This window comes from Aythya ferina, assembly GCF_964211825.1.
Source record: "Aythya ferina genome assembly, chromosome: 10".
Lineage (NCBI taxonomy): Eukaryota > Metazoa > Chordata > Aves > Anseriformes > Anatidae > Aythya > Aythya ferina.
Window position 1 is genome coordinate 4,460,001 of NC_140306.1, and position 25,138 is coordinate 4,485,138.

General features: G+C 46.1%; 1 protein-coding gene across 11 annotated transcripts in view; it reads left to right on the forward strand.

Moving 5' to 3' along the window:
* Nucleotides 1-25,138, forward strand: part of FOXP1 (forkhead box P1) — a 364,335-nt gene that overhangs the window by 189,132 nt on the left and 150,065 nt on the right. For 9 of the 11 annotated variants that reach the window (XM_084530722.1, XM_084530721.1, XM_084530716.1 and 6 more), the window contains one exon: nt 17,063-17,244. In XM_084530722.1, the coding sequence (XP_084386848.1) occupies nt 17,074-17,244 (171 nt within the window). In that variant the 5' untranslated portion in view covers nt 17,063-17,073. Of the gene's footprint in view, nt 1-2,267; nt 2,814-3,680; nt 3,790-17,062; nt 17,245-25,138 lie in introns of those variants that run through there. The other 2 variants (XM_084530719.1, XM_084530718.1) reach the window with 2 other exon arrangements.

Below are 25,138 nucleotides of genomic sequence, written 5' to 3' on the forward strand. Positions count from 1 at the left end.
TTGGCGGGGCCGCGTGGGGGACGGGGTTTGCTTTGCCTTCGGAAAACAGTTGCGCAATGAAAAGGGAGCGCGGGGAAAACACCGCTCAGCCGAGCAGGTGATGGCGTGTAAATCCTAAAGGCTTCTTCCTAGCATCGGCGGGGCTCGAATCCGTCTCCTGTGGTCTCCTCCGTAACGCGGGGTGCCCGGGGCTGTTCGGCAGCAGCACTCAGCTCTGGCTGGACTCGGCGCTGGGTAGGAAACCCTGCGGGCGTCCGCACGGCTGCTGGGAGGTCGGGGCGTGCTGGCGGGATGCTGGGGTGCGGCCGTGCGATCAGCGGGGCCCCTGCTGCTGCCCCTGCTCCCCTCTCCCCTCTCTAAGTTCTGCACATCTTAATTTGACACGCTTTAAAGTATTTTAGGATGGAACTTTTTATTTTTTTTTTTTCCAAGTCTTCAGCGGTTGCATGTTTGACACGGTTTTGTTATCCTAGATGTTGTGTTATGATCTGGCGCCGAGAGCATTAATTCCTTTATCAGCTCTATTTCCTTTACAGTTGTTCATTTAATTGAGCTCCTCTGTGTATTTTACAAAACAAGATGCATTCATTACAACTCGCAGACCTCAGATAGGGTTGTAACGTGTTGCAGAAAAATAGCACTTCTGCGGATAGTTGTAGAAGTTGGGTGCTTGGTTTATTTTTCAGATGATGGGAGGAAGCAGTAGCAGAATTCTTGCATGCATAATCAGGAGGAACTTTCCAGAAGCTCTTTATTCTAGCTATTTTCTTTTAAAGCTGTGTTTACTCTAAGAATTCGTCTGAGGCAGTTGAAATATGTGGCTGCAGCACAGAACAAAATACACTGTATGTTTTGTTCCTCTTCTTGTTCTGCTCTGACTTGTGCAAACAGCTTTAATCCAAAGGAGGAGAGCACGCAGGCTGCGGCTGCGGCATCGCACCGTCGAGTCCGGGGTGCGAATTACCCTCTTGCTGCACATCCTGACATTGAATCCTCTCGCCTCGAGGAGAGAGTAAACACAGCGGATCCTCCTCTTCCATGAGCCCTGGGAGCAGGAAGCCGCAGGCGCTCAGGAGCCAGCACATCTGCGGGACCCTGCACCTGCACGGGGATGGCGACGTCCGCAGGCTGCGGGTGCTGAGCGCGTCCCCGCGGCTCCCAGCGGACGGCAAGGACGTGGCTGGGAAGGGCTCCGCTCCCTGCTGCTGGGGACACAGCCCAGAGCAACCTCTGCCAGGGTTCTTGTGGCTGAGGGCCCTGCGGAGTGGTTTGTGCTGGCTGCTGGGAGGCCCCTGTCCTGCTGGCATCGTGTGTGGGCAAGGTATGGGCACCTATAGGCGTAAGCAAATTGCAGAGGTGCATTTGGTGACCGGTCCCTGGTTGCCTCTCTGCCACCTCTGAGAGTGGCTCAGAGCTGGGGTGAAGCTCTTCAGCCCCGGGTGGAGGCAGAAGAGGGATTAAGAGTTTGGCTTCCTGCATCCTGACTCAAAAGTAGGCATATGTGCTTTTTTTTGGTGAGTAGAAACAAAATCGGTTTCGACAGAGCTTTTTTAGGGAGTTTTCTCAGGCACAGGATGAAATTTTGAGGTGGAAAAAAAATTCACGCTTTTTTCTCTCTGTTGGGCCAGTGTGATGAGGCCCAACTGTATTTTTGGGTGCTCGGGATCCATGTGTGTCACCGCCGAGCATGTGGCTGCTGGGAAACGCGTGCGCGATGTACGTGTCTCCTGCACGGAAATCTGCTGGGATGGGATCCTCGCTCTGGACCCAGGCCGGAGCTGTTCCTGGGAAAGAAGCAACGAGGCAAAACTGGGCAGGAAAAGCAATTCTGTCCCACTTGTTCCGTTCTGGCTGATCCCTTCCCTTCTGCCTCGTGTCCTAGCCGCAACCTGACAGCCCCAAAACCCGAGCCAAGCGCATTTTTCGTGCTGTGTTGTGGGCCTGATCCTCGAGAGGGGTTAGATGCTCTCAGTTGTAGGTGCTCAGAGTTCTTGCAAGTCACCCTGCTCAGATGCTGGTGGTTACTTTTTTTTTTTTTTTAATGAAAAAAAAGCATTTTTCCATTTGCTTCTCTATAAACCGAAACCACTAAAGAGCTTTTGCTCAGTTTCCCCCCCAACACACACTGATGGGTGCATGGGGAGGGACTGCAGGTCTTAGAAGGCTTTGAGTGTGTGAAAACAAGGAGCCCTAATGAAAAGAGTTTTGCAACTTAATTGTAGTGGGTGTGCCCTTGTTTGCAAAAAGAAACGAAAGTGCTGGAGGCCGAAGTGTTTTCTTTAGCCTCAGCCTGGTGGCAGAGCGGCGTAAACTTCCCCATCCAGTTCTGCCAAGGTGCCTGAGACCTGCAGGTCCCCGCGGTGCTTCGGCACTGCTGCCTGGGACCCTGCCCGGGGATTTTGGGGCCACCTCTCCTCACGGCACCCTCCAGAAACCCCACGTTGTGCACGGCGGACCCTGCGGCCCTTTCTGTCGTCTGTACCGGGGTTCCTGAGTGCCCTCCTTAACAGGTGGCTCGGTCGCATCCCATTCCCTCCGCCCGATGTGCAGCGATCGGGGAAGCCAGCTCGTCTGCTCCACAGGGTTTGGGATTCATGAGCTGCCCTCTGGACGGAGATGCCCAGCTCCACGCAGCCAGCCTGAAGCCCGCTGAGGGCTTGTCCCTCCTGGCACGCTGTCTCGAACCCCCTAGGAGCTGTCCCCGACCCCCTGCGACTGCTGCCTCCTGCTGCAGGCTCCTCGGCTCCCCAGTGCCCCCCAGAAACGCGAGCCGTTTTAAATAGATGCTGTGTGCAGCATCTTGGACTTGCTCCGTGAGTATGAGAAACGTTAACATAAATGCTTTAAATAACATCTAGTAGTGTTGAATGCACAGAATTATAAAACATTTTTATATTCTGAGGCTCATTTGCATCTTCACATTAAAAACTGTGGTTTTCTTTTCAGGGAACGCTTGCAAGATCTGATTTGTTTTGAAATCAAAGCTAAATTTGTGTTCCTGCATTCCTCTTTGCCCTTCATTTGACAAATTTTTCTTGTTCTATAAATACAGAATTGTAAACAAGGGCTAATCCTTAGCAACAACCTGGAAAGTTACCGTTTCTCTCCAGCTCCTATTATAATTAATGCAGACGCTCTGAATATGATGTGATTTACACGCAGTGTTCCTCAGGCCAGGAGGTACTAATACCTTGTTAGAGAACTGAGCAAAGAACACTCCTCTGCGTTCGCCATATAACATAATTGCCCTGCATTTTCCTTCCTAAGAAGATGGTTAAAGATGCTTTTTACTTTACATTTGGAAAATGGAAGGCTTCTGCTTTTGCATTTGGCTGAAATTGTCTTAAATGTGTTTTCCCTTTTGCAGCAGTCAACACTGTCGAAACATTGTGTGAAGTACATTTTAATAATATGGGTTAAGACCATCATTATATTAGTTTAATTCGCAGTCTGGGTAAATTCTTTAGATGCTTCCACTTTGTCATAAAAGTTTTTTTCACAGTAAACATCGTCTGTTTTCCCTGTGTAGAAAAGAAAGAGATAATGGAGTCGGTGAATGAATAAATCCCTTGTGTTAAATTGTTTGAGCACAGCCTGAGCAAGACTTTCTCTCGTGGTCCGTCCTTTTCTTTTATTTAATTTTCATTTAATTTTGTTTTGTTCTGTTTATATTTATTCAGGGAGAGTTTTTTTGGTGTTAATCTATGTAAGCCACATGCAGTTGAATACTGCAGCTCCCAAAAGGCTGTGATTAAAACATTATGGATGTGGCAAACCACAAATAGAAAAGTAAGTTTACGTTTAGCTTTTCTTCATAAAATAGATTTTATTCAAGTTTCGTAATACCTTGGTAGCGTGGTCAGCATTGCCATAAAAATTCTGTGTGATATGAAATGATACAATCTGTGAAGCATTTCCCATTATGTAGACACCATGTCTTTAAATTATAGCAATTTCTTAAGATTTTAAAGCAAAATGAGCTCTTAGAAGTGTGATTAATAGCAGGGAATGAGGCTAACACTGGGTCATCAGTGGCACTCCATTACAAAAAAGGTTGGACTAATAAAAGCATCCATCTATTTGACCAATAAAGCGTTTGAATGATATGCTTATAGTTTTTATCATCCCGTAGTTACTTTGTACTGAACAAACTGTGATTTTACGTGCTGGAAAAGGAGCGCGGAGCAGGCAGCGCAGCCGAGGTGAGAGCAGCAGTGTCGCGCAGGGAAATAGCATGACTGCCACGCGGAGCTTGATGTTTTCAGAAGCCTTCAGGTTGCGGTGTCGAAATTTCTGAAGCCGCTGTGAAACAGCTAAATCCCCCGTGACCCGTGCCTGCCTGCCCACAGCCGTTCGCTGAGGCTGGCCCTCGCCGTCCTGCAGGGCGGGGAGAAAGGACGGCATTGTGTGTAATCATTAATTCAGAGTTAAGTCCCCGGCAGCCCCAGACATCAGAAATATTCTGCTGAAGCACAGGAAATGGGGCAGCACTTCTGTTTTCCTGGTGCGCGGCCGCCAACTCCGTGCTCGAGTCCCACCTTTCATCCTGCCCGCTATTATGCTGTCAGCCTGATGTACGAAAAAATAGGAGGTTGCCTCCACAATGCTGCTTTCGGGTTTCATTTAAATACCTGCCTTATTAGGGGGTTGTACTCATTTCATGCTTTTGAGCGAGCTTTTTTTTTTTTTTTTTTTTTAACAACAAAAGGCTAAATGTTTTCTGATATAAAAAAAAAAAAGGAAGCGGAGTGTCTCGGCCAGCCGCAGATGCCCAGGATTGTGCTGTGAAGAAAAGTACCAAATATTCTCAAACTTGTGAAAAAATGATGAGGGAGGAGGCTCCTCGCCACCGTGCTGTTTGCAGATGAAATGATGAGGGAGAGGAGATGAGTGCCCGGGCAGCTGTGACCTTGGCTGCTTCCTGGGGTGAATTTTGCTGCTCGGTGGCAGTGCTGGCGCTCCTCGGGAGGCACCGAGGACACCGGGCAGGATTTGGGGCATCTGGGGGGAAAAAAGGACCTGTGGCATAGACCATAACTGCATCCTCTACTCCCATCCACCCAGTGCGATGTCTCAAAGGGCTTATTTTACGTACAGGAGGGATGAAGAGGCTGCTGGAGGTCACAGCAGGGATGGTGTCAGGGCAGGAATGTAACCCAGAGCCCTGGATTAACCCCTGCCGCTGGGACCATCCATCTTCTCTCCCTCTGCTTCAGATCTTGCCCGAAATCCACGTTCAAGATAGAGCAGTTCCAGAAACCTCCCCGCAGGAGGGCTGCGATGGGCATCTTCCGAGGGGCGTGGGGGCGAGAGACGGGAAGGGAGAGGTGGGAAACCTCGGGGGCTTCAGGAGGGCACCGCCAGCAGGGATGGCACGGGGCGGTGGTGCTGAGAGAGGGATGCCAAGGGGTAGCTGAAGGCCTGGGCTTTCTGGTGTGAGATGAAGACTTTGGAGGAGACAGAGGGGCTTCGGAGGGGCTTCTGGCACCACCTGGGCCACTGCAGAGGCGCAGGGGAGGTCTCCAGAAATCGGAGGCTGGAGACAGGAGGCAGGAGGAAGAGGGCTGAGGATGGGCCAGAGAAAGAGGAACCGTGCCTTGTGCATGGGCGTGTGTGCATGAAACCATCCGGCCGTGCCGGGAGGGATGAAGCTGTGCGGAGAGGCAGCGTTGTGCTTGTTTGTTTTAGGGGAGAAACTGAACATTTTGCATCCCACCTTGTGCAGTTGCTGATTTTTTTTTTTTTTTTCTTAATGTAAATAGATCTTCCACATCAGTGGTTTGGCCGGTAAAGCTTGTTCTGTGAACCACTTTCAAGTGATTTCAGCTCCTTTCTCTGCCCTTTATCTAGCAGATGCACGGCCCTGTGTTTTCCTCTGTTGCCTGTTGTCTTGAGGTTGCAAAGAAAGACTGCAAAGGCTTTTTGTTTGTTGTTGTTTAAGGGGGAAAAAAAAAACCCTCAATCCACAGAAGAGTTAACAGGATCTCACTTGATCTGCTGGTTTATGCAATGAGTAATGCGAGGTTGGTAACAGCAAATTGTTGTTTATAAGCAAACATGGCACTGTGTAAACAAGGAGGCCTGGTCCCCAACTGGTTGGATTTCATGGTGGTCAGCAGCTGATGTATGTAACGTACAACCTTTCTGCTGCTCGAAATGTCAGAAGAATGACTATTTGTTTGTCTTGAGTTCTTCCCAGCTGTTTACTCTGTAATGCATTTGCCTCAACCTTGATTCCCTAAGAGTGGCCCCTTTCTCCTCCCTGCTCTGTTTACATTAGTCCTGCCCCGAGTGTCACCTATGAAATCTGTTGATTATTCCACCTGGTTAATGTTAAATTGCTCTTGCAAGATGATGTGTTTGTTCATAAACACAAATGCTGGGCCCCTTGTTTACTGTACCCATGGCAGCAATCAGTTATTAAACAAATATTGCTTTGTTTGCGGGTGTGAGCAGCAGTTTATCCTGCAAGGTCTGGAAAAAAACCTTTAAATGCTGGGATTTTGATAAAGGAGAAAAAGGGGAGCTTGTCCCTGGAATGTGGCTGAAACTCACTTTGGTTTGCTTTGCTTATCTTTAACTTGGGTGAAGGGGCTAGAAAGATTAGCAAGTTGTTTGGTTTTTCCAAGAGATTTCCTTAGTGTAATGATATCTATCCAGTTGTTTGCTTTTTTCAGAAGGGAGAGAGCACTCCTGCAAGACGACTAGCACAGCGATAGGCGGCTGATGGCTAGAAAATCCTGTACGGAGCAAACAAGGAGTTAGAAGGTCTAGGACAAAGGTATAGGGCTCTGAACCAGGTAATCGCCCCAGAAGAACGGCCTTTGAGTTCTGTGCAGCATCGGGGCTGCTTTGGTTTCCCACCTTGCTCCTGGCCGATTGTAATCGATGAAGTCTGAAAAGGCGAAGCTTTCACTTTTATTTCTGAGATCTGGGCCAAATCTCTGGTGTAAGAGCAGAGCCATCTGAACGGAGAGAAAGTACCCAAGTTAAAAATGCTCTCTGCCATTCCTTCTCCTGCAAGGGAGGTTACTGAGCTGCTGTATCCTATTTATAACTGGAAAGCAGCATTTACATCTGCTAATTTCTGTATGCTGGCTATTTGCTCTCTGCTTTCCGAGAGTCCTAATTAGAGAGCACCCTCCTGGTAGTTGTTGCTTTTGGGTTGTTTTGCAAATGAGCAAGAAAAGTCACTCACACCATCTTTGTTTTTCAAAATTATTGTTTGTTGTTGTTTCTGGATTTCGAACGCCAGGCAGGACCTGTTAGCATGTACAGTAAATTGTTAGGGCGTCGCACACAGAGGGAGTAAACCCTCCTGGAGTGACCTTGAGAAGGAAATGTTAACTCTTTTTGTATAAAGGCGGTGCCTGCGCCTTTATGTAGGAATTATCAATTAAAATATCTTGAATATACGTGTATAAAAAGCTTCTGAAGGATGCAATTAAATATTTGGCCTTTTCATCCCTTGGAAAGGTGAGGAACAAAATCTGGATAGAAATGTGACGTCCTGCTTTCCCTGCCTCACCCCAGTGGTCCAGGCCTGTTTTGGCTGCCGGGAGGTGGGTGCCTGAAGCCGTGGCTGTGCCCGCGGGCATTAAAGCACCGGCCTGGCTGCCTGCATCTGGGGGAAAATAGTGAAGTGAGAACAGCGTCGTGCACAAGTGCTGAGGGCTTGCACCTGGCTTCGGGGTGGTTTCTGACTTCTGGAGGCCGGTAGACGGTTTAGAAACGCTTTGTTGGAGCTGCGCCGGGGGGGTGGGCTCCTCGTTAACGTGCCGCCAGCGCTCAGACCCGCAAGGTTGGTGTCGTCGTGGTGAAGCAGTGCTGCTGCCGTCTCGCAGCCCGTGCTGCCACACCAACGTGTTTATTAAATGCAGCTCTGGCCTTCCAGTAAGTTGGGTATTCTGGTCGCCTTCTTCGCGGGGAGAGGGACTGGGAGCACACGTTGCGGGCACCGAGCGGCGTGCACACAAACAGAGGGGCCCCGGGCTGTGAGAGCGGCTGCGTTTCTGTTCCTCTCTTCACCTAGACCCCGCAGGTGGGTGCCTCCCGAGGGATGTGCAGCGGTGCCGTGCCCCTCTCTGGCGAGGGGCTTTCCTCTAACGCCCACGCTGCCGTGTCCCAGCCTCATGGTGGCTGTCGCAGAGCACAACGAGGCATGATTTTGGGCTGGACTGGGTGGTTTGCTGCTCGCCGTTCCTTCCCTGCCAAATAAACGATGGTCCCAGCGATGGGAAGGGCGGTTTCGGTGAAGCTCGTGGCTGAAAGCTCTCCCCGGGAGAGAGGAAGGAACCTCACTCGGCCGGTGGCGGGATGTAAACGCTGCATCCTCCTCGCCACTCGCCTGGAAATGGCCCAGCTCGAGAGCCTCGCCGCAGCCGTGGCGTGAGCTTTGTGGATCTCAATAGCTGTCAAGCTGAGAGGTGTGGATTGATGGAGAGCTAGCTTCACAAAGGGGATTTGTTTATCCAAGGTGAGACTGGGAGCGACTTCCCCGTGGATGTGTTAAAAGAAGGGGGAACGCAAGATGCTCAGGCAGCGAAAGCAGAGCTGTCCGCCTCCTCTGCCTGACGCTCGGGTCTCCAACAAATGTTAGGTTATGTGAGCGGGGAGAGAAAGCTTGGCAGTCGTCGTAGGCTGTATTTGGCAGGTAAGGGTGGGATGGAGTTTTATGGCTTTTGTATCCAGTCCCAACAAGCAGGCTACAGATCACCTACCCGAAGCAAAGAAGTGAGGCCTTTTATCTTGCAGTTCGGTGTGATTCAGTGCATGAGTATTTCATGGGGACCAGCTCTAGCTCTCTGAAAAGAACCAGTGGCAACCTTGTGATGTCCATTTCAGTTAATTTTCCTTGGATTTTCTTGTTCTCTGTTCTTCCTGGTTGTGGTCAGCAACACCCTCAGCAGCACTGATAATCTCAGGGATACCAGCAGTGAGAGCTTCTCTGAGTTGTTTGGCCATGATTTCACAGTAAGCCAGCGTGGCACAACTGGGATTAGGCTCCTGCCTGTCCTTCCCTTCTCCTAACCACGGCTGTCTTAAATTTCAGCTCCTGCAGAGCATCAGCAGCCTTTCACTGAGCTGCCTCTAAGTGATTTCAGGTTCCTGTGGCCCTGAAGTGAGCCACACACACAAACGGTGAACAAGGCAGTGATGCTGTGTACGGTTAAAATAAACAAAGAAATAAATAAAAAGTTGTGGCAGGCTGCAGATAGGCAGCCGTAGGTAGAGCTGCTCCTCAGGAGACTGTAGGGTGGAAAGTGGGACAGAAGCCCTGCTATGGGTTGAGGTAGGCAAAAATTCAGCTTCTCACTGGTGAGGCCGCAGGCAGGAGGTCAGGCAACCCGCATCCTTCTCCCGTTGGCCAAGGTGACGTGCTGAAGCACTTCTAGAAAGCCTGAGCTGCTCACCCACTGGATTTAGTTACAGAAAAGTCTTCACATTTCCCCCTCCTTGTTCAGTTCTTCCCTCTCTGCCCTCCCCACGGCTCAGCATCACCAGGCAGCGCTTGCCCCGTGCAGGGACGGGGAGCGGCCCCGAGCGAGCTGGGTGCCAGGCCCACACCGTGGATGGGCTCGTGGGGCTGCTCCAGGAGCAGCGTGATTTGCTCCCCTTCCCCGGGGAGGCTCGGCACATCGCCTCCACCACGGGCTCAGCTGACCCGAGGCCTGGGACGAGTCCAGCGCTGCCCCTCGCAGCCCCAGATGGGAGCACGAACCCGAGGCCGTGCTGCGGATAATCCCGTTTCTGCCGGACCCTTTATTTCCTCAGCACTAAATGAAATTTCAGCTTTTAGATACGTCTAGACATATACAGTGCGCGATAAAGTTGATAATACATTAATCATTTTTAACAACAGGTAATATGCATAATTTATGGTGTTACAGTGCTATCTTTTTTGATATTTATGATGGATAATGCTCAGTTTTTGCCCTCATATTACTGCTTTAAATTATACCACAAGAAAATTAATGAGAAACTAGATTTATGGGTTTCATTTGTTTGTCAATTCGGAAATTAATTGGGTGTTAATTTTAGCCGTCCCTCATCAGACCAGGTCTTTAGTATGTGTGCATTACTTTGCATTCATTGAAGCCTACCTCCCATTTACTGTGGGTCACTAGCTTTGCATACATTAAAATAGCCCTCAGGCTCATTCTCTTGATTACTTTTTGAACTGCCATGCATTAGAAAATTTACGCCTTTCTGTTATAATTATGAAAATTCTGTATTGGAAAATGGTGCTTGCATAACAGCAAGTATACAGTCGTGCTCAGCCATGTAAGATCATATAGCAAATCCCAACACATTTTTGTTCTAATCCTAGAAAATAGCACTCTTGACAATCTTTGTTGTGTGAGTTTCATCCTTTGAAATTTCAAGGATCCGTCTTTATGCACTGAATTACCTCTTTAAGCTGAGGAAATATCAAAGGGTTTCACCTCGTATCTGTCGCCGTCTCTTTGTTTCCTCTTCCCGCACTTCCCGTGCGCCTTCCTCCCTTCCCTTGCTCCAGGTTTGCCTCTCCTCGAAGAAGCGCGGCTGTCAGACGTGACTCAGCATCGCTTTTCAGGACAGCAGTCTGACTCGTTCTGTGCCGTACTATTTTGGTTGGTTCCTAAAGATCATCTTTAATTGCTCTTTGCAACCAGTTCTCCCTTCTCGTACTCCTGCACAATTCAGCAACCACCAGTAGCGTGTAGGCGAGTGGCCTTCAAAGGGGTAAGCATGAAGTTTTATCCCAAAAGTACCCTAATGTACTGACAGTTGATCTATAGTTAGTTAGTACATAATTATACCTAAAATACACCCTGTCAGCAGGATAAATGACGGCTACTGAAAACTCTAAAAGCATGATGGGTATGCACCCATCTGCAACGACGAGAGCTGAGGGGTTTGTAAGTTGAGAAAGGCTGGTGAGTTCAGGGTGATCTGATTTACTTAAACCGTGCCATATGTCGGGATGGCTCTTTCTAATAGTCGTGCTAACCGCAGACGCAGGCAGAGAGAAGTCATCTGGTCCACCTGGCTAGTTTGGACTCCCCTCCCCAGCATTATTTCTGTATTTAGCGTGGTGGCAGCCCTCAAGCTGCTCATGTGAAGCTGGCTGATTCACAGTTAATTGTGACATGGTGTAATTTAGTAAATGAGCAGCTGAACATCTGTACGCCTTCCCCCACGGTAGATCAAAGCCTTACCTTACACAAGGCTTTTAATTTCCACTAGTGAATCCTTTTTGTTTGACCGAACTCATGGCTGGCGGGACGGTGCTGCTGGCCGGCCTCGGGACAGGCTGTCAGCCGGACTAAATGGGGGTTTCAGCGTCTGCTGGAGACCGTCGGAGCATGTTCCTGGAAACACTCGGGACTGGTGGCAGGATGAGGAGCCTGAGGCGCTTTCCCTGGCCAGCCACTTGCTCCAGAGGTACCGGCACTAAAAGGGTCCAGCTGTGAGTTCAGCGCTGGGAAAGCCCTCGTGGTCCTCGGTGCCGGTGCCGGGCAGCGCTGGGAGCGCCCCGCTGCCTTCACATTGCTTTTGTACCTGTGCTGTTGGTAAGAAGCAGCTCTGCTCGTGCTTTTGTGTTGTCTTGCCGTTCGCCCTCTGGAGCGTGTTAGTTTTCAAGAGGCAAAATCCTGCCTCGCAGCGCTGCGTTGCTGTGAAGCGCTTCCAAACGTTGTTCTGTTTTTCATAGTCATGCGGAGAAGCGCTCAAAAGTTGGTCCTGAGCTTGCTTTGGGGAGCTGCTTGCAACAAATAGGTAAAATATTTACGTATGAATGATGCCTGTGTGGATGGCGTGCCTGCTAGAGAATTTAGGGCTAGAACTTGTCATTTGATCACTTACTTAAAGCTGATTTTACCATTACTCTTCTATCCATACAAGTAGAAAGATATTTTATAAATCTGTGTTTAGTTTAATTTACACATGCTTTCATGGCTGGGCCAAGTTCTTTAAGGGCATTTATTCTGCTTCATATAAATAATTGATCAGCCAAGTTAATTTACTTCTGCCTGACTTGGTCAACCTTAATTAACTGCCCTGGAATAAAGGCTGAACTTTTTGTTAGCTTAAAATCTTTCACAAATGTGACAAAGAGGGGATGTATTATGACAACGTTTTTGCTCTTGCATTGTTCCCAGGGGACAGAAATATTGAAAGATCTTTATGTGCACGTATGTATTTGTAAAAACCTCCAGATACTAGTCGCCAAAATAAAATCATCAGGCTTGCTAGTGACTTTCCAGTTGTAGCCCAGGTCGAGTCTGGAATCATATTTAAAGAAGGATTTTAAGGCCCAGAAGACCCCAGGGATAGTTTTTTTTTAAGGTGATGAGGTTCCTAGAAGTGCGGACTGGTGCTTATTCAGGAGTCTTAAAAACATCTCACCAGATGCCTCCGTGTATGGGAGGGCATCCCACCAGGTCTGGGTGGCTGTCCCTTATTCTTTCAGGCTTGCAGCGGGTCCTTACTCTGACGGGTGCATCAGAGAGAAAATCCTCCCTCGTGCTGACATTAAACAATGCTGCTAGGTCTTTAGAAACTCCACCGGTAGCAGAATTGCAGAAATTGCACACTTCAGTGCCCACCTCCGGCCTGCTAATCTCCGTGCTTAACCTTGCTCATCTCACTAGGCCGGTGGAGCTAAGAGATGTGTATCTGCAGCATCTGGACTTAGTGATGTTAAGGACTTTTTAAAAAATGGATTGGCACAGAACGTTTTCAAAATGAGAATTCCTTCAGGTTGTATCTTTTTAGTTCAAAACACTGACTCCGGAGTCCTCAGAAAGATCCTTTTCATTCAGCCAAAGTTCACATCCGACCTGTGTTTTTTCAATTTTGACCATGCCCTTAAGAAATCAGCTGTCTCCAAGTCATCTGAAAGACAATGAGCTGTTGTCCTCCTATTGACAGTGTGCATCAGTTTGATTCCACTCCATTGAAATTTTACCCCCTTACCTTGAACATAACATATTAAGCAAAGAGATGAGCCAAACCATATGGTTTGGGCTTTGTAGTTGGCTGTACATCAAAACTAGAAGAGGTTTTGTGCAGGTTAAGTCCAGAATCTTGAAAAATCGATCTCTGTTGTGAGATTTTTAAATGAAGCTGATACTAAGTCAGATATGAACAGTTTGTGTTATACAAGCTCCTGGATTTCAGGTTGCAATTCTACAAGGGCAGCTGTGGAAGTTTGTTGTTCATGTTGCAGCTTATCTTTGGGCCCTTCTGAGAGGAAAAGCATCTTGTGTCACCTTTAATAATCTGAAGAGTCGTTCTGTATCCACCCCTAACATGAAATAGTGTAGAATTTTTATGAAAAAAAAAAAAAAAAAGATACTTAGAGTGATAAGAACCCATCTATTTTAAGCTGTTAAAATACATTTTCCTTTGCAGAATTGATATGAGAGTCATTCTGCTTGGTAGAACGTGCAAGGCAGACGTGCTCTTCTGCCATTGCATTTCTTGTGTCGGGATGTGGTGTCTGGTATGTCAGGGAAGCTTTTGTGGAGTACGGTATTCCTACAATAAATCACTATGCACAACAGCTTTTTCGGTACCATTCTTCTTACCTAGGGTTGTATTCGGACCAGAATCGATGGTGGTGGTACTCGACAGAAAGCTTTGGTTCGATTGCCACAGAACACAATAAAGTCAGCCCTGCTTTGCTTTTTTCTTTCACAGTTTTGAATGACAGACTTCACTAATAGGCTTCTGTAAGGCCTGCTCCTCTGCGCTGAAGAGAGACAATTATCTCAGCCATCCTCAGTGTACTATCACCTCAGCTCATTTAGGTGTGCTCAAAAAGACAAATAATAATCATTCTTGCAGAAAGCTCTCGCAGGTTGATTTTCATGACATGACGCTTAATGATCAAACCAAACTGTGATTATTTATGTCAACTCACATTTGACTACAGGGAAGAAATAAACAGTTTTATCTTCTCTGCCTTGAAAATCCTGCTTTCTATTGGAGGCATTTTAGCAAAGTGGATTTGTTTTGTATTGGTGTCCAGCTGAAGTTATATTGAAGTTGACTGCCCATGAATGGGTGTTCTTAAATCAAAATTTGCTCAGAGATGTTCGCTTCTGCTTTTAAAATAATCTTTGAGTGGGCAAAGCCCTGGAAGTCCAAATCATCACAATTTTCATTTTACTGCCTGATGTTCCCATTGTACACTCCACCTCTAGCTCCAGTTCCCTGCTGGTTGCACTGGTTCTGCTGGGTACATCGCAAGGGCATCCTCACACAGCTCCCCTGGTAGCTGCTTGGGGTGCTTGGAAACGTAAAAGGGAGCCTGGACACGTGCTCAGGAACTCAGTGATCTTTTGTTACCGAATACTGCAAATAATCCATCCTTCTCTCTGTCCTATAGGTTGGAAAAATTGTAGCAATAGCTGCTCTTGTTTTTTTCCAGGAGCATTTTGCAGTCCTCGAGGCAATAAATAATTTCTTGACCAGTTTGTTTGTGAACTAGTTTCTGTGTCCTGGAGATATTTTGCTCAGAAGGGCAAGCCAACAAATCCTGATCAGGCAGTGATAGATCTGCTCCTTGGTGGCGTGCATTCTTCTTGCTGCTGTCAAAGGCATCTCCGAGCTTTGGTCGCTGCTCTCTCTTACCCTCCTTAGTAGTTTATCCGTGTTCTTGCCTCCAGTTGATCTGTTGCATCAGAAGTGTTTGAGAATGAAATGTGCTTTTTACTGTTGGGGCACGTTGGTTTTACCATCTTTTTCCGCTGTGGTGTCTCCTGGAGGTACCTGCAGCCATTTTAGGGTGCCCGTCCTCAGCTGGGCGGCCTGCCCCAGGGCCTGCTCAGCACGGGGACACGCCGCTGGGCATCGCAGCAGGCCGAGAGATGAGTCTCGGGGTTTCACCTGCTGCCGCAGTCCTGCATGGTCTCCTTGTCCAGATCTTCTGCTAAGTTACAATAATGAAATGCTCCGTTTCCTCCAGCTGAGGCTTGACCTCAAATTTAGATGGAAGGGAAGGAGTTGCAGCAATTTCTTGAGTCATCTCTGGTGAAAAGAGGCGCAGTCGCTGCCCAGTGTGTAATACAGCCTTGCGTGCTAGATGCTTGCATAGACCTCACTGTGCTTGTAGGGTTTCCCGATAGTGTCGAAAATGAAAAACACACCGTGCTCAGTCTGTGTGAGAGCAGGATCATGCTAAAACCCCAAAGCATTTTCTCGTGGCGTTGGGAAAGCCGTAGGTTAGTTTAGATCTCTGGAGCTCTTACAAGGGGGCTGACAGAAGCTTTGTAATGAGCCCCAAGCCCTTTTGTCTCCTTGCATAATTCCAAGATTTCACAAAACAGATTGAAAGAGGCTTCCATAGCCCAGCTGAAATTTATTTAAATGTAATCGGAACATTTGAATCTGTCCTAGCACCATCCATGCGCTCGGGCGGCCGGCGGCCTGAATAGGTCCCTTCATGACTGGAGTGGGGTCCCGCTAATGAGCGGCGTGCCCGCCTGGGCCGTGAATCAGCGGGGAGAGCTGAGGCCGGAGCGTGGTGGTGCTGACAAAGCCCTCATTAGTCAGCTGCTTCTCGGTGATGACATTTTGATTATCAGCCGGATGGATCATGGCTATGAATGGCTGAAGCGACCAAGTGAAAAAGCGGCCTGGTTTTTGTGCGTGTGGCTGGAGCGCGTCGTGGTGACGGTGGGTGCCTGCGCTGGACGGACAAGGCCTTGTCTCCAGCCACGTTGTGCTCCCCTGGAGCCCTGGGAAAGGTTTTTCCCCACGTACATGTCCATTAGAGAGGCATTGTGCTCCTCTCCCTTTCTCACTGACGTTTTCCCTTACACCCTGGAAAGGATTTTTGTGCTTTCTTCTGCATTGGAGTAGGGATGGATCTGAAGCAGTCCCCCAGTTCTTCCTGGCACATGAAGCTGCTGAATTTCGAAGCACACAGCTCTGCACAGAGGTGCTTGGCTCCCATGTGGGTGCTGAGCGGGCACCGGGCTCTGAGCACGCAGCGTGGCTCTCCCCAGGCTGGAATCAGAGGGAGGGGTGGGCTGGCAGAAGCAGATCAGATTAATTACGTGTAAATCTGGTAACTCGGGGCATAGCAGGTGGAAATACCTATAAAACAACTCATCAGCACATCTCAAAGGCAGTGGTTTGCAGCTGGAAAGTGGCATATGTGCTTTGCTTGGGGTCTTGTGCTGCCAGTTCATTCACAAAAACACAACATGAAATCCCAAGAGATCTTGGGGAAGCAGTTGGGCAGTCCTCCTCCTTCTCCTCCTTCTTCTCATTGTGGGGTCTGCGACCCACTGGCATAACTGCTGAGCACAGCGTTTTATAGATCCACAGACAAACACCCACCAAGAGTTACGAACAGCCTGCTGGCTGGTTGTGCAGAGCTGTGACTGCGAAGATGATGTTTAGCCCAGTACACAGATAACCTGCTACAGATAATTCAGGAGCCTTTTCACCATAACACCACAGTGCCTCCAAAGTCAGGCCAAATCCAATAAATTTGCCAAAAGCACAAGTTCTGTGAGCCGTTGAAGCAGTTTGCTCCAAGCGAGAACCGATGGTGTCCAGCACATCCCAGGCTCAGCCTAAATTGATTCATGGTAATAAAAGGAACTAATTCAGCAGTATCACAGTGGGGATGGAAACCGAAATGCTGAATGCTCTGCTTCCCCTACCTGTCCCTGCGTACTATATATGAAGTTTTCGATGTTGTCCATCACATGTTGCAAAGAATGACTCATGGCTTTCAAAGGAAAGCATCCAGATGTAACTAGAGAAATTTAATTATGGATTCTGTGTGTTCATTTGAAAATATTTTTTTTTCTCTAAGGGAAAAAAGATGTTGAGCAAAAAATACTATATTTAGAACAGAACGTACTTACTAAAATTATAGCTGTACCAACAGATAAATAAACATAAACTAGTAGCATGAACCATTAATGAAAGATAAATCGTATGAAGGGAAATGACAAATGTTTACAGTTTTGGCAGGATTTAAAACAGGGCATGTCTCCTTATATACAGCAACTGTTTTAACAGCTGCTTTTTTTTCCCCTCCCCTAAATTATTTCAGGTTTTTGAGTCATGATGCAAGAATCTGGGACTGAGACAAAAAGTAACGGTTCAGCCATTCAGAATGGAGCGAGCGGTGGCAACCATTTACTAGAGTGCAGCCTACGGGAAGTGAGATCAAACGGCGAGACACCTTCAGTTGAAATTGGGGCTGCAGATTTAACACATCTTCAGCAACAGCAGGTACTGTAAGACATATTACAATTTTTCTACTTCCAGAAAAAGCATGAAGCATTTAACCCCCTCCCCACCCCCAAACCTTTCACGTTTGCCAGTCAGAGGATGCTTTCAGGACCTGCCTACAACATTCTGTACATTTTTTGTCTGTAGAGGATTGCGATCGCAATGTAAAGAGAAATGTTAGACTTTCTTTTTTTTTCCAGAGTTCTTTTTAAATCATTCCCTGGCAATACCCAAAGATCAGGGCCTGAGTGTGTTGAGTCTGGTGGCAGCGATTGGGTGAACCGCTGTATACAAATAACTGGTTTCCAAAATATGTCACTGGGTGGAAAATACACTAATGCTCAGTTTTGTTTTTGCAACAATTTTTAATATAACCTAGCAACCTCTATCAACAGAATGTTTTCTATTAGCGAGAAACGCTGTGGAGGTATCTGCTGTGGCAAAACTTTGGAGTAAATAAATAAATAAAGCGCGCGTCAGGGCTCTCTCCAATTCAGAAGAATCGCAACAAAATTGTGCCTTAGCCTTTCCCTTTGTATTGTAATTAGTGTATTTTCTGGGAAGTGACTACGTTCACCAGTGTGAATTATCCGTATAATACATTTTGTCCTTTTTCTTTCCTCTGATAAAATTTTGCAACTCTCTCAGGAAATTTTACGCTGGAGTGCTGGGCATGTATCATTAACGTGTTTGGGAACAAAGGCTGCAGGAGAGCTGTCGTGAATACACTTAGGCCTACCCCTCACTTCTCTAATGCAATAAGCATTCTTCAAACCTTTTAAATAAGCGATTGGCAGCTGGTTAAGGCTCCCCTAAGTGTACAGTGATCTTTTTAGCAGGTTGTTGTGGAGAAGAAAAACCTGCACTCAAAAACAAAGCAAACTGCGGGCTTGTGGAGGAGCCAGGGTCCCCGTTTGCCAACCTAAGACAGAAAGCTGCTGTAATTAAACAAGTCAGAAACATGGATGATACTAAATGCATAGATTTGGGTTGTTTCAATCATTTTCATCCTACAGGTTTTTACTTGAAGTGAGAATACCATCAGTGAGAAAATCACAGCCATGCTGAATTCATTACTGCAGTAGTCACACAAAACCACGGATAAAATTTCAATAACTGCAGGCCACAGTTGAGTAAACAGTTGCACTGAAACTTAATTCCTGTTGACTTTTCCCTCATTCTTCGCCAGGGGCACATTCTGATTCGTAGTGCAAAGACAACAGGGGTTACAGCTTTGATTAATATAGGATAGTGGAAGAGGATTGGAACAGTAAAATATGTTCAGCACAAAGGTCTCTCCTTAAAAAGGCTTCATATCAAAACGAGTTAATTACACTGCCTTTTCCATAGGAGCACTATGGAATTTTCCAGCAGCGCTGCTCCCTGCCCGCTCCGAGCAGAGAGGAGCCGAGGGAGCACCCGGGCATGCTGCGGGGCACGGCCCAGCACAGCCCTCTGCTGCGTCCCTCCTGCTCCCAGCTGCTTTCCGTAGCCACCCAGAGGGCTCTCGCTGCCTTCCACCCCGTTGTGGCATTCACCAGCCGCCCATTTGGTTAAAGAGGGGCACAGATTCCTTCCCAAACGGGTCCTCAGCCCTGCCCTGGTGCCCGGCACAGCTGGGGCAGGGCTGCCTGCAGTGGGCTCCGCGTGTCGCCCCCAGTTTATTTCTCCTCTGCCAGCACAACAAACGTGTTTGCTTAGCTCGCTTTCCTCCAAGTGCTTAAAAGACCTTTATGTTCTGCGTTTCAATTCTGCTCTTAATTGGTTTCGATGACTAACTTTTCCATGGAGTTATCTTTTAAAGAGCAAGTTGATTGCAAAGTTTGAAACACTTATTGAAAAAAAAAGATGACAACAAAAGGGTAACCAGAGCCAGCATAAAAATATCAATCTTTGTGTTTGGAAAATATTTTTAAATGCTGAAAAGAAGAAAAACCCGTTGTTTTCAGACAGCTAATGCAAGCATTTACAGATACACATACAACATGGAGCATAATGTTTAGATGTTTCTCCATATACAACATATGCTCTCAGGTCACTTAACAGAATGCGTTCCACAGAACGCTTCTTCAATACAAATGAATGAGTTCTGAATTAAACAGCTATTTCTTAAGAGCATTTCATTCAAATCTTTTCTTTTTGCCACCTGGCACTTGTTTTGTCTGAAAAAAAAAATCAGCAGCGGGTAGTTTGAGCTCGGCTGTTGTGGGTAGCAATGTACTCCGGGGCTGAGCGGGACTGAGCACTGGGACGTGGGCTCGCAGTGGCTCATCTGAAGCATCTGTGCTGAGTTTTGGTTCGCATTTTTTGGTAAATTTATGAATTTATGAGAACTAATAGCTTTGTTACTTTGAGAAAGGAAAACAAATGCTTCACATTTTTTAGGAAGTTTTAATGGGTTTACAAACTTGTAAATATTTTAGCATGGAAAACTGTGGAGCACCGCAGATGTTCCTGTGTTGGAAGGAGCAGCACGCGGTGTGAACTCTCTTGTTCTAAGTGCAGGGAGGACTCAGAGGACAAGTATTACTTCTGTGTCATCTCAGGGTGAGTCTGCCATGCAAGAAAACAGAGGGATGCTAAATTATTTTAGTATTTTGGGTCTTCTAAAATGTACTGTTAAGTTGGGAGTAGCAAATGTGGAGACCAGTTCTTCTAGATGTAACGACACATAACTCAAATGGGTGTTCGTGTTTGTAATCACGAAGATGTTTTTCAAAGAGAGCAAAAGCAATACAAGTGGCTTCTCTGGGACAGTGTGTCTGTGGTACAGGTGAATAAACAGAGATAGGTGTAGGAGAAATCAGTCTGAAAGGGAAGAACTTTCCCATGGTATTTTGGCACCTCCCGAGGGTTGGCACCTTGCAGGAGTGAATGGGTCACGTCTGAATTTGGTGGAGTGGGCAGGGGTTTGGTGACCTGCCTGGAAAACCTGGAATTGTCATGATGGTCACCTGGGCCATCAGGCTTCCCATAAAGGGACCAGAAATGGGCATTTGGCATGGGGTCAGGCAGCAGGGCTCAGCAGCTTGCTCCCAAGGCACCAGGACCAAGCGACAGGGCTGAAAACGTGGGAACAGGGCTCCAGGCAGCATCAGATGGCTCTCGGGCACCGTGGAAAACCTCTGGGAGGTGCCGAGTGGGTGTCAGAGTCAGCCACGAGTCAGGCTGAGCGAGGGAAGCTGGGACAGAAAGCCTGTAATGAGGGGGTGACGTGCTACCGGGGAGTGATAAACACAGGCTCATGGGGACGAGCTGCCTTTTAACATACATGATCACAGCGTTAGTTGCTTCAGTGGTTTCTGACGTCTGCTCTAATAGAAGGCTTGATACCTCAGTTCTAGTCGGTTCTCTTTTTTTCAGTTTATAAAATATTATTTATTATGATTTATTTGTATCCTTGGGACTATTCATTAAAGTGTTCTTCATGTTGTTAGAGAAATAAGGATGAGAACTGAACAAAGGGGATGATTATCAAGTTGAATTCTGATGTAGAGCAGCAAGACACCAAATGCTGCGTTGCTCGGTGGCAGAAATGCAAACCTCTCCACATCAATAGCGAGATCCACTTTGATACCCTCGCTTCAAGTACTGCCCCGCGAGTATATAACTCGGTATCTTTTGTCTAATCCAGAATGCTTTTGAACTTTTAGGAGGTATGACTTTAATAGTAATTTGTTGACAGATTAGCTACAGAGATTGCAAAGAGTTTATTTTGCAGAACTGGCAGGCTCGTATCAGTGTTCTCTCAAGGAAAAAAACACACATTGCTGTTTTGCAATTGCTTGCATTTATTGACAACCTGCGCTGAGCAGGCAGAATTGGAATGTTTGTATAATGTAAACCTATAGCTTGTCTGATGAAGTGTAGTGTACTCTTAGGTGGTGCATAGATTGCTTGATAAAAAGGGTTACAAGGTGACTGTGTTTATGACAAACTGGAACAGCAATAGAAATGCAACTGGTACAAGAAGGAAGTTTATATAAAGAATTGTAGGGAAGTTTCTTTTCTTCGCTTTTGTCTTTGAGCTGAACTGCACTGCAATTATGAAGTGTCATTTTGAACTTTCAGAAGAGCTTAGACAAACACCGTTTTTGCTCTGTGTGCACAAAGTAAGGAAAGTTTTTTTTCTTGAAAAAAAAAATAGATGGCATTACGGACAATTTTAGTGCATCCTGTTAAGTATTTTTTACTCTTTTATTCATTGAATGCATATAAATGAAAAATTCAGTGCTGTTCATGTACAGGAGACAAAAAGAGCATTTCATAGACATCAAAAATCCGGGCTAGGTTCTGGTGTCTGTACCAAAGCCAAAACTTTCTTCTCGATTAGTCTCACCGACGGTAGTTGCAGTGTGTGTGGTATCAATGTGAAGATGTCACGGTTTGGCCCTTTAGCAGTAGATGTTTTGCGAAATGTTGAGCAGTGAAGTGTTAGATTGAAGAAAGCAAACTCCAGGGGGAATATGTGGTTTCTTCAGATTTTGTTCATGTCCAAGGAGGAGGAGAAAGTACGAGAAACGGAGGGTTTGGCGTATTGTTGAGAGGCTGCTTTAATTGGGTAGATCAAAAAGAAGATAAGCCTGGAAAGAATTCTGAATGTATCACAGTATAAATTAAAGTAATGCTATGATATTATTTTAAATAAGTTGCTGAGCTTCATCTTATTTCAAAAAACCCGTGGGGAAGGGTTACAAGCTGCATCAGGAGTTTTATGGTCCCATTGATCATGATGTGGACTTATCTCTTCAGAACAAAACTGCTAAACCAGATCCTAGATAAAGTCTTTGTTTCATATTGACATAACTGGGTTAGACCAAATTTGTTTGTTAGACTTTAAGGGAGCGTCCATGTTGAGTCATTTTGTCCAAAGAGACATAAAGCCTAATTATTAAACTGCTGTTGCTATCGAAGGAGCCATTTGGGAGGGTCGTTTAAACTGCATCCAGGTTATTGGGAACGGGTCTGATTTTGTGTTGTAGCACACTGATAATCGATGATCCCAGCGTCGTGAAAAGACTGCTGCATTTGTGGGGCTTGTGCTGTTTCATCGGAGAACGTGAAAAAGAAGTTTATGCTCCTGGTAACTTGGTGTTTTTATCGTGCAGACTTTTCCCTCAAGTTCTCCGATCTCCCAACATTGAACAGAAGGTGACATGATGTCTTTTTAGTCATTCAAATCTAATAACTTTTAATCTGAAGGTTAAGTAGTGAGATATAAACTAAGAGATGATAATATCAATTTTATGTTCACTGAAGGGCACAATATACCTCTTTCTAGTAGAGGGAAAATTGTGCGTAAAATGTCTTTTGCTTTTCAATGGAAAAGCTGTGGCTCTGAGAGCTTAGGAATGAAGCTGTGCTGGAAAAATTAAATAAGTTTTAACGTAGGCTGGCTACCTTGCCTGGATTTTAGAATCAATGATTTTTTTCCTTAATAATTCAATTTTTAGATCTCTTGTCAATGAACCATGCTGAGAACATTTCATGCGGCATTCTCTATCCTCGCTATTACTAATGCCTTTGTTATAACTACTTATTGACATCAACAAGCCTTGAATCTTCTCTAAGTGCTGAAGGGTAAGGGGAAACTACCGCTTTGTAGCACTTGCTGAGATACGTTTTTTTTGCCTCGGTTTTGTTTTATTTTGCTTCTAAGGTCTTTTACAAATAACCGCATAAATCTTGAGTCCTCAGAGCACCGTGACATTGGCACCCAGGGCTCTGCAGTCGTGTGTGCGTGTACAAGCATGTACCTGCAGAAGCCGGGCCCTTAGACATGAATCCACCTGGGTTATGTGCACATCCAAACCTTCAGACCGGGGATGTCTATTTCTGTATTTATTTATTTTTTTTTTCTACAATAGTTGCTTTTACTGGTAACTTAAAGTCATGTAGTAATTGCTTAGGTTTCTGCGGGCTCTTTGAAGAGCTGTAGCTTCTGAAATATGTTTGCTGGTTTGTTTTTTAACCTTGCATCTCATGCAAAAAATCAGCAATGGTATGTTTGTTCCCAGCTGTTTTCGTAGGTGTGCTCCCTACCCCTGTATTTGCTTATGCTTACTCATAAGCAAAAAAGTTACACATTCAGGAGTTCTGTTTAGGGAAGCTGCACAAAGGAATGCTTCAAAGCTTTTAACCAGCACATGTGCCTGCTGAGAAAGACGTTCAGTAGACACCAGCTACAAATTAAAAGTCTATTTCTAATAATTGATGTTATTTAAATTATTGGAGGCTGTTCCTCCTCCACTGATCTTCAGGCTTAGGGGTTATCTAACAAACAGTGCAACCAGCCCTGTGGTACGGCGAGCTTAAACAGCAGCGTGCCTCTTAAGGTGACAAGAAGACTTTAATTCGCACAAAACTTCCCTGTTGGGGCCGTGATGTCGCAAGATGCTAAAGCATATTCCTAAATACGGGCACATCGGTCGCCGTAGTGAGGTCACCGGGTACGTCGCATGCCTGTAAACCCAGGAATGTGCTCGAGTACCTTGCTGAATTAAGGTTTAATTAATTGCCAACTAACAAGAAGTTGCATGCATTGCTGGCATTTTAAAAGTAATTCAGCTTTATTTGGGAACATGAATTGTGTGTAGGGGATTGCTCGGCAGTGCCTTACGAGCAGAACTGCGCTGATTTTCACTGGTGGGGCTGTTGGTTTTGGTGGAGTTTTGTCTGACTCGAATAGATGTAAATGAGAGCTGAATGAAGCACCACGGTTCCCTCTGTTACGTTCTTTATCCTGTGGAGCTTCATCGGGTATCACAGCAAGTGAAAAGAATATCAGCAGTGCTGCTGTAATTTATAACAGCAATGTTGTAAATAAAGATTGGGATTCAAAGGAAAACGCAAAACTCGTGAATACTCTTCATGAGTTTATTTAACTGCATAGCACCCCATTAATTAAAAAAAATTAGCAGAAGGTAATTTTTGGATGCTGAGTGTAAACAGCGACATTCTCTAATGACAGTTTTGCAGGATGAGTGTTGCTTGTTTTGTTGCTTCGTTCTGCATTTGTTAGCCGGGCTCACTGCATTTTCAAAACAAAATGTATTTGCAACCTGTTTTAAATAGTGCAAATACACCTTTTTTCCCCCTATAAAAGCCATGTATCGTATCTGTAGAGTGTCTGTAAAGTCAGTGTCATGTGTCAGACATTTCTGAAGCCTGGGGCCAGTGCCAGCTTTATTACAAGTTGGGGTTTTCAATTTATTTTTAATCATATTTCTTCTTTTTCTTTTAAGATTTTTTTTTCTGGGCTCCTGCAAGTAAGGCTTGTAAAGAGAAGGCAGGGGTGAGTTTGGGTATTTAATCTATCTGGCAACGTGTTGCAAAACTCATCAGCACAATCCTCCCGTTCGCCCCCAGCCCTCGGCGGAGGTGCATGCTCTCAGGCGCATGGAGGAGAGTGATGCAAGACGTGGGTATAATTCTTTGTGTTCTGTGTGCTGACACGATCTTGATTCTCATTTAGTGATTGTAAAGGGTTGAGGGCTGGGGTTGTTACAGGCAGGAACATCGCCGGACATACGGGTGCTCAGAAGACGCTTGCATGCTTGGAGATGGGTTAGTTTTGCTTGATAAAGAATTGTATTTCCCATTTTGGGTAGCCTCCTTTGATCAAGCTTCAAGGCTGAACTAATTCTTAGGGGCTTGTTTTGGGCCTTCCTACCCTATTAGAGGAAATAAGCATGCTTTTGAAAGGATTTTGTTCTTTTCTAGCAAGAGACATCATTATTGAGGGGCACGACACAAATGTTTCAAATTTGGAGATGCAGAGCAAGGTCACAGTTTGCCTCCAGAATCTGAAGTAATCAGGATTTTATTTCAGATAAAACCTCTGGGGCTGATACTTAAAAAACACAACTTTTAACTGGCATTACGCAATTTGCTA